The sequence below is a fragment of the Mesitornis unicolor genome, unplaced genomic scaffold (assembly GCF_000695765.1).
Source record: "Mesitornis unicolor isolate BGI_N332 unplaced genomic scaffold, ASM69576v1 scaffold40036, whole genome shotgun sequence".
NCBI classification, from domain to species: Eukaryota; Metazoa; Chordata; class Aves; order Mesitornithiformes; family Mesitornithidae; genus Mesitornis; species Mesitornis unicolor.
In genome coordinates this window covers 37,069-50,378 of record NW_010193718.1, presented here as the reverse complement: position 1 = coordinate 50,378, position 13,310 = coordinate 37,069, and the positions used below count along the sequence as shown (strand labels likewise).

The 13,310-nt window shown below is 42.7% G+C and overlaps 1 protein-coding gene across 1 annotated transcript in view; it reads left to right on the top strand.

Annotated features, from left to right (window-relative positions):
- Nucleotides 1-635: 635 nt before the first annotated feature.
- Nucleotides 636-13,310, top strand: part of MCF2L2 (MCF.2 cell line derived transforming sequence-like 2) — a gene marked incomplete at its 3' end in the record, with an annotated part of 49,303 nt that continues 36,628 nt past the window's right edge. Inside the window, exon 1 of the mRNA XM_010187550.1 lies at nt 636-777. Coding sequence (XP_010185852.1) covers nt 636-777 — 142 coding nt within the window. The remainder of the gene's footprint in view (nt 778-13,310) is intronic.

The following is a 13,310-nucleotide window of genomic DNA, read 5'->3' as shown; positions in this document are numbered from 1 at the left end:
TCTTTTGAGCAGGGACCGTGCACAGCAGCAGAGGGCTTTTCTGTATGGTTGCAGCCTCCCAGTACCACTGCCAGACATATGAGTAATTGGTTGAGCAGCTCTGCAGAGCAGTCTCCTTGCACTGTCCAGGCTGAAATGCAGAAGTAAAAACATCCATTCTCACTGATGGAGAATCATCAAATCATAAGCCTGAAAGGGACCAAAAATGATGAAGAAAAGCCTTTTCTTAAAGAAAAACTCTTTGTGAACCTGTCTGGCATGCTCTTTAACAGACAGTCTGTGATCTTGCAACATGCTTCGGGGATCTTCTCTCTTCATTGTCGCTTATAAAACAGCTTTAAATTAATGATAAGGAAGCCATTCAGGGCATGGGCTGTGCAGAGGTTCACAGCTTTCATTCTGAATGAGAGAATCAAGTAAACTGATATTGAAAGCAAGGAGGGAGAAACAAACACAGTCAGTAAGCCTATAAAAGTCTTAGCCAATTGCAATGGCGAACATCCTGCTGGCGAGGGTGACCTTGAATGAACTAAGTGGGATAAAGTCACCAGCCTGGACTGACGGCTGAAGAATCAGGCTGGATTCCAGCAAACTGAGAGAGCAGATTCCTGACAAGAGTCTCCTGAGCTGTGACAATGGCTTCTCGGTGTCGAAAATGTGGACAACAGGTGCCCAGGAATCCACCTTTCACTGCTGTCCGGATAACAGAAGGAGAAATGAAATCTTATCATGATTTTATGGGAGGATGCATTAGACTGGAGCGCATGGCAAAGAAAGGTACGTGCAGCATCTTCAAAAGAAATAGCATCTTCTCTTTGGTAGCTGCATTGCATTCCTAGGAGATTTGTAAAATAAGATTATTTTTCTAATGCTTTCTCTGAGGAGTTGGTGGTAAATAAAGACAACTGGCTGGATTTGGATATTAACTCAGGTATGAGTGCATCATTTGACTCGGCTGTCTATTTCTGGGATATTTGCAGTGATTCGACCGAGAGGAGGTTAAAATGAATGCTAGACTCATTCTGAATAAATTTTTATTCCACTTGGGTGGTAGACACTGAAGTTTCTGTATATGTCTGGAACAAGTATTTGCTGTGCATGTAAAATACCTTTCTGAAATGAATGTAAGGAGATGGGGCAGTGGGCTTCATGACCCTGTTGACCCTGTCGCCCTATGCTTCTAAATTCTTATGCAGAAGGCCAGTATCTTTCTGACTGTAAAGATTCTGTTTGCACTGTGCTGATAAAAGAAACGTGGATTATCGAGCTTTTTGTGCTCTGTGAGAGTCAGTCAGGGTATAGGGCAGTATTCCACTCAGAGTGGGTTGCTAGTATAAGATGCTGGAGTCCTGGCAATTTGTGCTCATTGCATGTTAACTCTGAAGTGGAGTGATGGTAGTTGAAATCTAGGCTGTTGACTGTTTACTCACCTGTCAAGATTGCTGAATCATAGAACACTTTTTCTCTATGTGTCATTTGAAAGAAAGATTGACCAAGGAGCCTTTTGGTTTCATTTGCCCTGTTAACGTGAATAAATAGCAAACCTCAAATCCAGAAATTTATAACGTGTTCACTACTACATGACAAAAAGATCCCCAAAAGCATGCAATATGATTGTACTTTCAGTTGAATTGTTTATTATGATTTAATTAGCTCTTCAACAAAGAGTTGCATTCAATCTGGTAAATCGAGAATGTTCTGCAGAAAGAGAGGTGGACCAGAAGCAGGTCATCTGCTGGCAGCTACTGCTTACAAACTGGGGTTTGCAGATGCTTTCTTTAATAGGGCTCTAACGCACAATGCCAGGGCTTGCAAACTGCAAAGCCAGTCCATTGTACCTCTGCTTCTGCTGGCCATCTATCTGTGCTGATTTTTGGGCTCAGCGTCTACCTACGCGTTGTTGTATTTGGCTGACCTTTCGGTAACACCGATGTTTCCAGTTGCACTCTTTGTAATGAGGCATTCCGAGTTCAGCGTAGCATGGCAGAAATGTCTCGTATCTGGGTAAAAGACAGAGCAGCATTCATTGAATTTCCTTCCTGAATCTTTGATTGGGTGCTTGCAGGTTGCTCACAGCTCTGGGGGCCCCTGGGCCTGCTGGAGGCAGAGCTCAGGCTTCTGCTGTTCTTTTTCTTGCTGTAGGTAGAGAGGGGAAGACACTGGGAAGCGCTTTGCCATGGTTACTGTTCCCAGGGAAACACCTTCCCTGCCTCATGTTGAGAGATGACCTGGCAGAGTATTATGGGCAGAAATCCCTTGGAAAATCATTTTATGCTAGAGAAGAGATAGTGTGTCAACTCGACTGAGCCTGTTGCCATTTTGTGAGGCAGATAGAATCTTTGCTGCTTTTGTTTTAAATTCTGCCAGTGATGCCACAGAAAGGGCAGAAGTTAGGTTATTGCTAGGGACAAGGCACCTTCAGGTACACGCATTAGAACTGCGTGAGCTGTGAGACCACACCAGTGACAACTCTGCATGTGATGATCATGTTGGAAGGAGGCTAAGGAGCTGACAAGGTGGCACAGGATTTCATAACACCACCACTGCCTGGGTTCTTTTCTCCTGCTCTGAACTGACTTTCACCATGTACTCATCTCTTGCCTTGTTTTGGCCTTAGTTTTCTCATCTGTAAAGCTGACTGTCCTTTGAAGATGAAACCAGTTTGACTTTGCAGTAGGTGTTGCATAAACACGGGAAGAAAGATGATCCATCCCAGAGGACTTGGGCTCTGCCTGCCCCATCTTGCTCATCCTTTGCTACCAGTAAAGACTTGTTAACAAACTCTAGGGGTGCATGTGTGCCTTTTTCTCAACGCTGGCTCTGTCTGCACATAGTGGCAATGCAGCATCATGGGTCTCTGTGGTGTGTTCTGACTTGATTCTCACTTAAGGGCACCCTTTCTGCAATGTAAAGATCCAACTGGAGTATTGTTGAGGGCTAATGGGCTAGTGTTTTCTTAGTGCTTCAGGTACTCCAAAGTATGAAGCATTTTTCACATACAGACCACATCTGTGGAGCCCTGTGAATATGCTGCGGTAATTTTATCTTGTACTAAATATTATAACTAGAAGAGGTGGAAGGCACACAAGTAACTACAGCAGAAATCGAGGCCATGTGGTTGCAGTCAGGCTTGCAGTGCCCTGCAGGTAACCCACCTTTGATCAGCAGTACACCACAGCAAGCAGCGCTGTGCCAAGCTAATCCAGTCCCTGGATCATGCAAGTTCAAAGCTTCCTTTGAATCAATGTGATTTGGTTTTGATGAGTGGTTAAAAGTGTAGTTATAGTCTTCTGTTCATGTAAAGAGATTAAAAAAGTGAATGCTTACAAAAAGAAAGTGCCGCTGTGAAGGGCCAGTTGAAGAAGGGCATTCTCTATGGCCATGCGGTCAATGCTCAGAGCTCCACAGCCCTGGTTCCTCCAATAGGCAAAGCATGGACCTTGTTGGATCAGCTGGTCTACAGGTGCTGAAGTCACCTCTGGGGTCTGATGTACAAATGGTGCTATTTTGAGTCCTGGTATGTAACCTTGAGACTCTCTGGGAACTGCAGCTCCAAGGTGCTATGATTGACAGCAAAACAGAAGGAGCCCTCAGAAAGCCATGCAGGAAATGTAGCAGGGCCTCCAGTCCAAAGCTGACCCTCCTTGCAGTGCTCTCAGTTCCTCACCAGATACTAAAGCTGAAAGCAAAGCATAGCCTTTTGTCATGAAATGTATCATTTTGGTTTACACGCCTTTTCAGCACTGACATGACCATTCATGTCACCCAGCTGCTGGTTAACATCTTTTACCCTTGAGGATACCTTCTGCCAAAACGTCCCCTCTGTCCCTAGATGCTCTTAATTAGCCTGCCTTGTTGTGATGCTCCAGTTCTCCAATGGGACCACACAGCTACTGAGGCTTAACATGGATGGATGAACATTGGCTGGTTAGGCTACGCTTCTGCACTCTGTGGAGCCTGAGGCTGCATGCAGATTCTATATTTTTAAGTGAATAAATGTGTGGTTTTGATCTGCGCTCAGTGCTGGTGGCTGCATAAAATAGGCTAATGAATCTGTGAACACTCAGGAGTACGCAGTTCATTACTGAGGCTATTCAGGATTTTGCTGGTGCTGCAAAACCAGGCAAGATCTTCCTTGCCAGGAGGATGGGGACCTGTCTCTTGTGCTAACAGAGTGTTTCTGATTTTGTCCTTCTGTAGGACAGAGAAATGCCTCAGTTTTGTCTGCCTGTCAGTCATGGGCACTTGTTCTCAGTCCTACTGCTGTGTCTCTTACTGCTGGAAATGCAAAGCAGTTCTTCAGATCTATCTGTTTAGGGAGGAAAAGGGACTGAAGTATTGGAAATTGTTTTAGAGCAGTTAAGGATTCAAAGATAGAAAACTGCTTTTATGTGGCTATTTGTGGAAGGAAATCCCATCTGAATGACTTCAGGCTGAAATTTCTTAGACTTTTTGGAGCTTCTCCACATTCAGTAGTGAAATAAATGAGAAATGCTCTCCTTTCCGATGTGGCTGACCTTTCCACAAAGGTGCTGGTTACTGAGGAAAGTGGCTGTTTCAAGTCTGAAATCTGCAGTGTAAGTGGATGGTGTTTCTAAACCCCTTGAGATTCAGTCACAGTGCCTCCTTGTGCGTTGCTCAGAATTTTTCTTGGTTTATTTGCATTCAGTATCTATTCTCTTCTTTAATGTAAAACACTACCTAGGGAACCTGGGATATTTTTTTCAGCTGGCTCTCACTGCAGAGAAAACAGCTAAAATAAAATATTCTGTTTTTCATAGAGGTTTTTCTAAGAAAAGATCCTTATCTTAGATGCTTGTGTCTCTTCGCCTGTTCCCATTGATATGCAGCCTGCTCTGCTCCCATTGAGCAATATTGAACCCTGTTTACCTAATCAGAAAAGCCCAGAGAATAGTGCTGAAAATAGGGAAGGCATAGCTTGATTTCCATGTAAAAAGAGTTTTGAGAGATAAGTAGTAGTGAGAAGATCAAGAGAACACATTCTCAGAGGGCAAGTTTTAGCAGAGGCCTTCTGGGTAATTATGTTTTTCCTTTCCTCCCACAAAACACTCAGTGAAATGGAAAAGCATTAAACATGGATAGACAGATTGCTGTAACTGGTAATGTTTTGTTAACTTGTGGGACTTATTACCACAAGATAAAAGCTCAGTTTGCTTTTTTTTAATCGCCTAAATTGTAGTGTAAAGTGTCTGGGGAGATGATTTTAGGGGAAAATGGTGCTGAATGTACTGAGAGGTTGGAAAGCATCTGTGCAGAGCTCTCACCCCGGTTTTGCCCATAGAGCTTATATTCCAATTTCAGCCAGTTCTGCTGCTTCAAGCCCCACTTAAAGACACGATTCTGCTGTGCTAATATGTTGATCTTGTGTACAAATTGTGCTCCTTCTTTATCATCTGAATCTTGCTGTGGATTAGCCTGCCCAGTGAGGTTTCTGAGTCATGGACTCTCCTTTGCCACCTGGATGTTATCTAGCAGAATTACTGGTGCTCAAGTATAAAAGGATGAGAAATAAAGCTTGGTTGTAGCAGCCCAGCTTCCTATATATGAATATTTGGACTATGCCAGGTGTCTTGTACAAATTTCTGACCCTGTTAGTTCATTCCGTTACTCAAAGGAAAAAAAAATCCTCCAGGCTTTTACAACAGACAAGAATTATTGACCAAACATTTCTTTTTTCACCTTTTTCTGGGCCAGGATGTCTCAGCAACTTTGTTCTGCACAGAGAGAGCACTTTATTCATATTCAGAGCCTGTTCCTGTGAGTCATTAAATTGGGGATTGCTGAGTTCAGGCTATTTGTCTAAACTCTCGACTCACCACCTGGATACAGCGTGCTGCTATGGGGGCCTCTAAGGAGCGAGGGTCTACATGACTGAATATCTGATTATGAAACTGGGATACTGTTAATTAGTAAAGTCATGCTCTGCTACCATTGGGAAGAGCTGAGATGGGAAGAGGTAAAGGAATGGGATACTCTGATCCACTTTCCCTTGACTTTACCACTAGACTCAAGAAGGGAGATCTGACAGAGACAGGATGAAACTGGGGGCAGCTATCAAATTTTCAGGTCAAAACCACAATAAGAATCAATGGTCTGGAAATTAAAGTGAGAGCTTTGAAACACAAGCCAATTTCTTTGTGTTAGGCCAACTCCAGGGGAAGCAGTGGATTTGCAGTTGCCTGGAGTCTTTAACATAAGATTAAAGAGCTTTCTAAAATGCTGGTTTAATCCAATTTCTGTGAACTTCTTGTGTGTTCAACAAGTCAAACACAATGAATCTAGTGGTTCACTGGTCCTGCAGTGAAAGAATCTGGGAAGATGGTCTCTGAGTTGGAGGAACTCGGGTACGAGCCAGTCCTTGTCATGCTTTTGGAGAGCCATTCCCACAGAAGTGAACACACGAATGTGTCGGGTCAGATGCTTGGATGGTGTGTTTCAGTGAAACTGGGGTGTATTGCAGCAACTGAGGACCAAGTCCGTGGATTTATTATTTTTTAAAGTAAACTTCCACATTACAGCAGATGCTTCCCAGTAAGTAAAACTCAAACATCAGTAAGTATTACTTTATTCCATATGCTGTATGCTGGTAGGAGAATATTTGGACAGTGCAAAATATTGTTTTACTGAGAGTGGCACCACTAAGCCTTCTGAGGGTGGCAAAGACATTTTACAGGTACACACTGAAATCACCTTTACTAATTATGCAAATGAAAGAATGTCTGAAACATGTAAATCTCATTCATGAAACTCGAAGTGCTGCCTAATGAGCCTTCCTTTGAGCATGCAGTGGACCAAGAGGATTTTTTTAGTGCTTCTTCTATGGTGAATTCATTGCTCTCCTTACCTCAGGAATCCAGCATAAGTTTGGCTATTTACATTCCCTTGCAGAGTAGCATTTAGTGTTCTGACTCCACAGCTGGATCTCCTACTTCTGCAGCATCTCTACACACAGGGTTAAAATTATTTTTAGAGTGACTCATCTGGCTCATTTATCAGCCACTTACATCGATGTGATGCTTGGCCATAACTCTTTGGAGCTTCTCCCACCTCTGTTCCTAGAAAGGACGAGTCTCTCCAGGAAGGTTTGAATGCTGCCAGGGACAGAGGGGAGTGCACTGCACCTGACCTGGCCTGGGGAACTCTGCTGCGCACTGACTTTTCCGTCTGTTGTGGGGCTTCAAGTGGTGATAAACTGGGTCTCGGTCCCTAACTGGGCTCTTGTCTGTTCACTGTGCACAAGCAGAGCTGGAGCTGAACTTCCCACCCACAGCCTCCCCTCCAGAGAGCAAAATGTGTCTGGAATGGGAGTCAGATTTTGGTTGTAAATTGGTTCCATGTGGACATTTAGATCAGTATAGGCAGCAGAGAGTAATGTTACACACACACTACAGCTGGTAAGTTCATTTGTTTAGCTTGCAGTTTAGGAGAGGCTGGAGAAAGAATGTGCAATGTAAAAACATACTATGCATTTGCTGCTGTCTGTCTGTAGCACTGCAGGTGTCTTAAGCTCTCATACATATCTTGTACCGAGCATGGTGATGCTCTACTTTGATTTGGCATTCATCTGTAACTACGTATAAGATCCAGTTACTTTTCTCTCGCTATACTATAAACCTTGTGATAATTTGTGTTGGTTGGCTGATGAGGGAAGGATGGAAACACGGGGTATGTTATCCTGAAGACAGATCTACTCTGGTAGCCTAACTGTACAGACAACTTTAGTCTGCTCCTCATTTTACAAGTGGGGAAAAATGACGTTGGCTGGTGACCTGGATTCCTCTCCCTGTGCCTCAATTTCCCTATCTGTAAAATGAATGGCACTTGTCTCTTCTTAGCTTAAATGATGGCAGGCCTTGTAGAAGAAACAAGATGTTACTACTGCATCATCCATCCCAGGGGACAGCTGCTCTGCTGTGGATGCCATGTTACCATTGCCACACCAACGTGAAAGCACACGGGTACTTTCCTTATGCACTGTGCAAACTTGTGTCCTGAAGGATTTGTAGAATGGGACAGGTAGAACTGATTACTCCCCTGTCCAAGACCTGGTGTAATGTTTCCAAGCAAATTCATAGGTCTTACACAGTCTTCTCCTTTGTCTTTAAATGACAGTACTGTGTTGTGGTGTGTGGGTGTGCCCTTGGGATAGTACTCCAAGACAGCTAGTCACAGCAGGCTGTTGGTTTCCTTGGCCCTAAGTACTCTACTATTTAAAGTTATTTTAATGAGAGCTCTTTCCATGCTGTAGTCTGAGCAAGTGAATCTGTTTTGTCTCCTGTTGGGATGTAGTTTTATTTGTGTGAAGCTGTGAATGCCTCCAAAGTGTCTATGGGTCTGAGTGGAAAGCTATCTGGAAGGAAAGAAGCCAGCTGTACCTTGGGGAGGGTTAAAGCCTGGGCATGGTGCGTGTCAGAGGTCTCTGCTGTGGTTTGCGCTGAAGCAGTTACTAAGCAATTTGTGCAGTCTCCTCCAGGAGAGCATCAGCTCTTTGGTGTGCTGTTGGTTAGATCCAGGACTGCTTCCACAGAAAGATGCCTCTCTCCATCCCTCCCCTCTGCCTTGTGTGAACTCATCACCACAGCGGAACTGCAGAGAAGCCAGCCTGCGACACACGGGAGGGCACATGCTTGTGAGTGTGTGTGGGTCTAAAGGGGAGGCATCGCTGTTTGCAGTGCGTTTCTGTTGCTTTTTCTAATGGGCATCTGAACTGAAATGGTGGTGACAGCTTGGAGAAGGCTGCTGGAGGGGTGGCTGGGTCTCCTTGGACAGAGAGCTCAGCTGTGAGCAGTATTTTTCCTGTTACTGAGAGATACATTCCGAGTGCTGCTGGCGGCAGTGATGGCTGCTGTGGCTCACTGTTTGTCTCCAATGGCAATAACCAAGGAAATATTTTTGAGCTAGCTGGCCTTGATTCAGGAGTGAGCAAGAAAACAGCCTTTTAGTTCCTGAGACGAGTGGTCCCTCAAATATTCTGTGAATAGGCTCTGAAATTATTTTGCTTGATGCAATAGTTCAGAGCAGAACCAGAGGCTGAAATTTTTCTAAGATAGTGTTTCAGCGGTGGATGTGTCTGCTGGCAAGCTCTGGGAGGAAGGAATGGAGCCTGCCACATGGTCTGCCTATCTCTCGATCAGCTTCATGGCCAAGTATTGTAGTGAATGTATTTTAGCTTTGCAGTTTGCCACATGTGGTTTTTGTTATTCATGATGGATTTTAACATGACAGTGTGGAAAAGTTAAACCTTCTTTTGTTGTGCTCTGTTCTCTGAGCAGGAATTGGTGTTCTAGCAATCCAGCATTGTTGTGAAGCACAGATTTTTGCGAAGAAGATGAATTACCTTTTCTCTGGCAAAAATTAGAAGCCATCAAGAAGTTTTTACTATTGAGGGGCTAGTAAAGGGGCTGTGCCATGCTGCTGTAAATCTGGATTAATTTCTTGAAGCTGTTGCTGAGATTAGACCTTGGCCTTTAATGCCTTTTATTCAGGAAGTTTCTGTTTTGTGGAGAGCAGGATATAACATCCTCCCTGTAATATCCCAGCATGTGCCCTGTGAAATCAAGTAATGACTGTCTCAAAAAATTAAAATGCTGAGCAAATGATGTGGAATGGTGTGTTTCTTCAGTTCTTTGTTGATTATGGATAGTTCACAATGTATAGAGAAGACTTGTTAATAATATTTTATCTATCTCTTATGAATTTACAGAAATATAATAAGTGTCTTCATAACAGGATGGGACATGAAGTCACCTATACTGAACAGTGAGAGTATATGCTTTAAGAATTTTATATTAGTTTGTACAATTTAGCTTTTATGTGGATTATTAAGCAAGAATTCTTAGGCACATGCATAAATGTATGGTGCATTCTGACAATAAGTACTTGTCGAAATCCTTGAATTGTGGCTATCGGTATAAATTTGAACACACCAATGTATTTCTGTAGAGTGTACCCACAGTAAATCAAAATACTTGCTTATTTTAACTTCTTTTCCAGTTTACTTGTGTAGGAGACAGATTTTGAGTTTTGATTAACCAATCAATTTTAAGACATTTTCTTTAAAAACAAACAAAAAATCCCAGCCAAACAAGAATGTCAAAAGAGTGTTTCTAAGGAAGTGGTTACATGGAAAAAGTGTCAAAATCTGTTTTTTCACTCAAGGAACGCTAGACCAAAATCCTTTGAGGTTGTTTTAGGAAGCTGAAACAGACTCTAGAGGGTGCACGTTAGCAGTAACAGCACTGCATATAATTGTAGCAGGGACCCATCCTGCCTGGGTTGGTAACAGCCTGCTTGCTCATTTGACACAAAAGTGAATAACTGATTTTTTCATAGTGTAGATAGGCCTGATTGAGAACTGTCAACTTCACTACTTCTAAGTCTTGGGGTTAATTCTGTATTTGAACTTCCTGGTCATCTGCTGTAATTTTAGATTAATACATACTTAAATGTTTAACAAAACAAGACCTCAAGCACATATATATATTTCCTCTGCTTTCAGTGCAGCTGCACACAAATGTAACTTTGCCTGACGCGCATGCCTGAGGGGTCTGCTGAATTAGCAACCACTTGAAAGCCTGCATCTAAAGCCTGGGGGAAGTTCAGGTTTGGATCCAAAATACCTGTGGTTCACTTGCATTTCCAATGTAAAAAAGGACCATGCTGGACTCTTTGTGACTTGAAAGTCACTTTGAGCAAGTCCTTGAAAAGTCCTCGCAGTTTGCTAATGGCTGGTGTGATCTTGAGGGTAAGTTAGAAATTTCCTTTTTATGTAGTGGCGATGTTGACCTGCAAATAACTGGGAATCCTAATTCTCCCCAGCGTCCCTGCCTCCCTGATGCCTGCCTGTCTGCAGTCCTTACCTTCTTACATGGACACTCAGATGTCTCCTTTGAGGTTGCCACTAATGACTGCTTTGAGCCTCTTGAATCTTTTATTGAGTAAACTTCAAGCACGGGTGTGTGCTAATGGATTTGCATCTTTAGGGTGGTATGTGTACTATGCCTGCTTGTAGAAACAGCTGGTTTAACTAAGCCCGTAACCACTTCTGGAGCATGGGAAAACACAGCCACTGAACAGCTCTTTTCAATGTTTGACCTCTCCACTCCTGTAATTTTATGTTAGAAGTGAACACCGAATTTAGTCAATGAGATAAACTGAAAAATGCAGTGATCCAAAGTAATTTGAGCAATCTTTGATGAAAGACTTAAAATTGGAAGAAATGTTTAATGTGCCTGCATTGCAAAGCTCGGGTAGAGCTGTACACCCTTCATTAAGCTGCACAGAATGCTTTGGAAATACTGGTCATGACTTAGCACAACTAAAGGAGAAAACTTCAGAGCAGATTACTGCATGAAGATCACATCAGGAACCAGTTCTGCTTCTGCTCAGGTTTACACTGAGGGTCCCAAGTTTTTGAGTCCTCCAGAGAAAGGTGTGCATTTCTTACCTTTCCCCCTTTCATGGACATTTTTGGGGAAAGTTTGCAAGGCAATTCCATCTACACTATGACCTAGATCTGTTCCCTTCTCAAGGGACTAGAGCATATCAGCAGTGCATCGCTCAAGACAATTGGAGTCTTGCTCCTAACTCTGCTCGTCCAGATTTCTACTACACTAGTATACACAAAGTTGGGTTTGCTGTTACAGTTTAAATAAACCAAACCAAAAACCAAACAACAGACTTCAGAGAGTACCTCCAAACATAAGCAGAGTTACTTAAATATTTTAGAAGAATCTTCTGTCTTCGGAAGTGAGTTAGCAAACGTTGCTCTGAAACTTGATTTTAGTGAGAACAGAAATTGCATTCAAACAAATACACTTTATAGGTTTTAGAGCTGTGCTTGGATAGCGAATGATCTGAGAGAAAAGATGACACTAATCACCTATGTATGCTACATTTTGGCTTTTTCTCTAAGCTGATCTAAATATCCTTCTCTGCTGGAAGAGGTAGTCCTGGCTGTGCCATTCCCCACCTCACGCCTTAATAGCACCTGTATCCTTCAAGCTGTTTTGCAGAGAACTAACCCAGAAAAGAACCAATCCAGTAAGAAAAAGATTGCTTCACTTCATTTACAATAACTGTTTCCTGGCTTAGTTTTCAGTTGACTCAACATGGGTTAGCAAAAACAAGAGGTGGTGGGAATGTGTGGAAGAGTAAGAGAAAGGATTGGATTTCCTGGATTTTTAGCTCCTCTTTAAAGCAAACAATCTGTAGCACAGCCAGCTTGTATCAGTAACTGATCTTGCTGTTTCTCTGTCTGGTTTAAAGAATAAACAAGCGTTTTCAAAAAGTAAACAAAGGGAACAAATGGTGAGAAATAGAAATAAATAGAATTAAAAAAAGAAACCCAAACCAAGAGCTGCTTTCTCTGATGTAATAACTTTGAAGTTCTTTTTTGGCCTTCAGGAAGGGAAATGTTTTGCTTAAGGGTTTGCATTGGGAATTCTGGTGGGACAGAATATTTTCAGATCCTTTAGCCTGTAAAGCTTATGAGTGAAGACATGCAAATTTGTCTCCATAGTGTGTTTAATTCTTGAAATCTAACTTAGCTCTGCGAGACTCTTAGCTAACTGTTGTTCATGGCAAGCAGACACAGGACTTGGGTGAACATTTGAACTGTAGGTACTTTGCAACTATTGAACTCTGGATTCTGGTGTTGCCTTTTGGTACTTTTTAAGAAGAATAAGAACACATAATATTAAGGTGTCCTTTCATGCCCTTAAAATGAAATCTCTGGCCTTATGCTTAACCCTGTCTGACTCTTCCATCACACCAGCAATCCGATTTTTCCCCAGATCTGCAGTTTTGATTTGAATGCTCTGAGGGTCATTTTTGACTGAGCTTGCACAGAGTAGAAGTTGGCCAGTGCACTCTATGATTTTAGTAAAGATTTTATGTCACTTCAAGCTGTCTTCCTTCCTTGTGAATTACACATTAGACTGTCATTAAGAAGGGATGAACTTTGCTCTGGAAATCTGTAGCCCATTACTCCAAGATTAGTGACTTCAGCTTTGAGATTGAAGCAACTCCATCCTCTAGTCCACAGAAGGCCAGACGGTTGTAGTATGCAGTCACTAAAACATAAAGAAACCCCACTGTCCCGTTATGGGTAGTTGCCTTTGGCCATCCTTCATGGAGCAACAGGCACTGCTGTGTCAATCTGCTCGGCGCAATCCAATCTTTCATTCCAGCAGGTCCTTTCCAAAGCTGTTGGAAACCATCAGTTGCCATTAGCATGTAAACTAGTTTTTCTCTGGTGTGTGCGTAAGCCCAAGCATGTTTCATTTTGG